Source organism: Apis dorsata, unplaced genomic scaffold, assembly GCF_000469605.1.
Source record: "Apis dorsata unplaced genomic scaffold, Apis dorsata 1.3 scaffold_631, whole genome shotgun sequence".
Taxonomy (NCBI): Eukaryota; Metazoa; Arthropoda; class Insecta; order Hymenoptera; family Apidae; genus Apis; species Apis dorsata.
Genome location: NW_006263826.1, coordinates 200,493 through 204,928, shown reverse-complemented (window position 1 = coordinate 204,928; position 4,436 = coordinate 200,493). Strand labels below are relative to the sequence as shown.

Sequence of the window (4,436 nt, the reverse complement as noted above, 5' to 3'; positions counted from 1 at the left end):
GGCAAGGGGGGAGGGGGAGTCGCGCTATTGTGTCGCTCGAAATAAATTTTCCTTTCCAAGAAAAAGATACGCGACCGTGGTTTTATCGTTTTTCGCGTTAATCCTCGACGCGATACACAAAGGCGGATTACGTTCGATCGAACGAGCGGTGCAGAGCTATGCTCGTTACCGCGGTAACGACTCGACCGTGTTCCAAGGATATCGCACACGGTCCAGATGCGATCAAGGCCGATATTTTCGAATCGCGGGGATCGATCGAGGAAAAAACCCCCCGGTATGACGCGTTTCATTCTCTTTTTTCCGGATTTTCTTCTTTTTCTTCCTCTCCATCTTTCGAATCTTTCGAATGGACTTTGGAACGTGATCACGTATTCGCGTATTTACCAATTATCGCGACTTCTTTCTTATTTTTCAATTACAAGGATCCGAGATATCTTATCCGTTCTTGTTTCTACGATACGTCTCGACGATAGTCGCACGCGGCGTGGTCTCGTTTCTTTTCTAATCGTCGCACGTGCGAGCAACGATGGAACAATTATCTAAAAGTGGACATCGAATTTCGAAACAAAGGCGAATCAAGTGGATTCGCGAACGATAGATAAATAGTCTTCCTATCGAGTCGATGATCTATTCTACTCGCCCTCACCCCTCGCTCTTGCAGTTGCGAAAATGCGCGCGACGAGTCGCGAGCCTCGAAACGATGTAGGACACGAGGAAAACCGGAATGGACGGGCACCGATAGATAACTCGTTCGATCCGGTTTGAAAATTGTTATAACCATAACAAGCGAGCGTAGGTGTTTGGCGAAAAATATGCGAAAAAACTTTCCCGATCAATTTTGCCTTCGCTGGAATGGAACCGCCGCTTTCGTTCAACTTTCCACTTTCCGTGCTTTTCCGATTTCTAATCCTCGAATAATGTTTAAAATAATCTCGGGACTAATGATCTGTCGGTAACCGAGCGGTAATCGATTATCTTTTCGATTCGATAACACTCGACGAAGAAGGAACAGGCATTTATTCGCTTCAACAACGCGGTCGCTCCCATGTCTAGTTCTTGTGAATAAAACATTACCCGCGCTCTCCTCCGTAATCGTGTTTTCTCCGAGCGAACTAGCGAACGAATAACAAAAGTGTAACCAATAGCAAAGGGGCAACCAGGCGGAAACAATTGATCGGTAGAGCGAGGAATCGGCGCGGAATTCCAATAATCGTCGTATGATCGATCCTTGATAGCGCGAATCAAAATTCTCTGTTTCCCTCGTGTCGATGGAAACAGGTGTGTATGATCATGTGCGATTTCCAATTGCAAATATCAACTATATATATCGTATAGATATTTGAATCTCGACCTATTTCGTAAATTTGGTTCGATAGAACGATGAAAAACGAAATCGCGAAAATCGCAGATTGGGGATTGAAGGAAGGAAGGAAGGATTTACACTCGTATTCCGAAACGAAATCATTTCCTTGATTATTTCCCTAAAGCGGACGCATTACTTTCAATTTCGAGCTTCGTCGAAAGCTTCCGGCGCAGTTACGTTCGCGCGTGCACGTTATTTCGTTCTCCGCTCGAGGCGGACGTTATTTTCCACTTTACTAAGTGAATAACGCGTTTAGGGGCCGAAGCGTTTCCTGTTGACACACACGGGTGCATACCTGATATCGAGATAAACGACTGCATCGAGTTTGCTTATACCGAGGAAGAAATTATTTTATATCGAGTCAACGATCATTTTTATCTATCGTTTATCCATCGAAACGATTCAAAAATTTGAAAAAAATTATATCCGATACATGATTGATTTGTTTTCTTAATTATCGAGCGTAGATATCTTGGTCGATCGAAAAAAAATTATGTTTTTATTACCGACCGACGTTCGTCCGAAACGAACTTCCGTTTCGTCCAATAGTTGGTAATAGACGCGTCGATTCTTCCTTATCGACGCGTTATTGAATTCAAATCGTACTAATCGTTACGTAACGATACGATAAAAAATGGAAACGTGTTACGTGTTTCTCGAAAATCATGATTCTCTATTTCGATGATCGTCGATGTAATAATTACGTCCAAAAATCGAATTCGTTCGATCGTTGGACAAACGACGGGGAAATACTCGAGTGTCGAATAGTCGATACTACTCGATACGCGTGTTTCGCACGCACTTATCGCACGTGCTCGTAATGCAATAGATTTTTGGCACGCGATATCCACGATGCTATCAATAACCCATCGCGTATCTTTTATTTTCGCAACTCGCAATGACGCGGTTAATACAAATTTTTAAATGTTCAAATATCCCTAGCGTAAGTAAATATATCGCTTCGTTCGATTTCGGGGAATCTATGACGTGACACTTCATTCGACACGAAACGTGAAAGTCATCGACAAGCTTGCAACGTTTCATCAAATTACGTTCGTAAATGAAATATCGGCGTGACCTTGTTGTTAATCGTCGAATCAATGTTTTGTTAAATAAATGGGATACGAGCGTCTTAACGATATTATGACTCACCGTAACTTCTCAAGTTTCATCATGATACACAGAAAATTCATTGGACTGATAGCGAAAAAAAAAAAGAGAAAAAGAGATGATAATATTTTTTCGATCTTGAGCAACAGATCCTCGTTAATAGTAATAATCCAGTGCATGACGTGATCACGATTACAGCATTTTCAAATATCATCATGATCAGAAAGATAAGAAATTCCAAGGGTTACGTGAAGATTATGATATCTCGTTGATCGCTAAGATAACCAATGGCAATCATATCGTACGTAGGCGGCGAATAAAGCGATAATTTTGCCGACAATTTTTTCCGATTACGTAATTTTCTTACGTAGATACTTGAGGACGAAAATATTTTGTCTCGACCAATATATATATATATATATATATATAAAATATTTATTTATACTTAAAAAAGAAAACACATTGCGAATATCGTAAGTCGGAAAAGTAAAGGACCCTTGCAAAACAGAACGGAATTCGAACAAATATTCTCGGGAGACGTTCGTCGCGAGGGGGGAATCGATCGCAAAATTGTCGACGATGCGATTCGAAATTACAGCGCGAAGAGGAAGGTGCGTTCGCGCGCAATTCTCCGATTGGTGGAATCGAGTTGTGAACGTCAGATGGCGCTGGTGCGTCCAACGGGAGGAAGGGATTGACAATGCTCGCGCGACGATTGGTCGAAAAGACCTAATTGCTCGGACGATTCGCTTCGTCTCACCGCTCCCCGCCATTCCCCGTTGGGTTCCATGGTTCCCGGCTTCACACCGACCGAACTAGCATGAAGGAGAAAAAGAGAAAGAGGCAGGTGCGTGCTCGCTTCTGATCACGGGATCGTTGTTAATCATCGTTATCGGTGTACCACGAAACCGTCAACCGATTCATAGCGACGAGAAACCGATATTATTGTCGCACAGTGAGTGTTGGGTAACGCCCGGACAAGTATTTTGGTAGAATCATCGCGGTATCATCTTTGTCGCCGTCGTCTTCTTTGTCGTCGTCATCGTGCAAACTAAGAGCCTGGTGTTTGCCGAAAGATTGCGCGCAACAGTGTTGATTTTCCCCAACTACCAATAAGAAGAACATAGCGAACCACTCTATATCTCTGTGTTGAAAGCGGCACGCAAGTATATACTTATACACAGTGTCTTCTCTCGCTTCGCGACAACCTATTCGAAGCAGGGGATCCTCCAATCGGAAATTGCAGAAACTTGGTATTTGCTTCTATCATCTTCTTTAGCGTTCGTACTCGGGATTCACGAACGATTCACGAACGAACTAACGGATATATCGTTTCCGTATCGTGTCGCGTGTGCGTAGAGCGCGTGTCAAGCGTGCAATGAACGGCAACGGCAGACCTCATGGAGAGAACAGAGGACGAAATGGCCACGTGCTTGTGTGGGAACAACCTGGCCTGGAGGAAGAGGAGTCACCTGCGCGAATACGTAAAAGTACGTCAACCTCGCGCAATCTTTGACCTCGAAATTCCGCAACTTTCTGTCCGAGTTTCTGCTTATCTTCATTCTCGAGGTCGTATCTCTGTCATAGATCGAAACTAGTTTACGAAACTTGATGTATCCTATAAACCACGCGTCGAACCACGTGCTCCCGCCGTCATTCTTCGCTCTCTTCCTCATTTACGCTGAGGTATGTTCTCTTCCTTTCCCTTTCTTCCTTTACTCTTCTTTATATATATGTATACGTATACTACGCGTATGTGTTGACGCGTCAAATTTAAAACTCGAATGGTAAAAAAAGAAAGAAAAGAAACGAAAACTGCTCTATTCCTAATTCGACTCGACCGTGGTTTCATGATTAAAAAATTATCAGCATAGAGACACAAACGGCTTGAAACAACGTTGTGTGTGTGTGNTGTGTGTGTATATATATATATCTTGTGCTGTATGCGTTATGTTGTAATAAT

General features: G+C 43.0%; 1 protein-coding gene across 7 annotated transcripts in view; it reads left to right on the top strand.

Annotated features, from left to right (window-relative positions):
* Positions 1 to 4,436, top strand: part of LOC102679921 (putative inorganic phosphate cotransporter) — a 19,219-nt gene that overhangs the window by 6,717 nt on the left and 8,066 nt on the right. For 2 of the 7 annotated variants that reach the window (XR_004151317.1, XM_031513304.1), the window contains exon 1: positions 3,327 to 3,963. The exons of 2 other annotated variants lie outside the window; for them this stretch is intronic. Coding sequence is in view for 2 of the 5 variants with exons in the window: in XM_031513304.1 (XP_031369164.1) it covers positions 3,852 to 3,963 (112 nt within the window). In the remaining 3 variants the exon portion in view is untranslated. 3 more of the 7 variants (XM_006621352.1, XM_031513305.1, XM_006621355.2) reach the window with 3 other exon arrangements.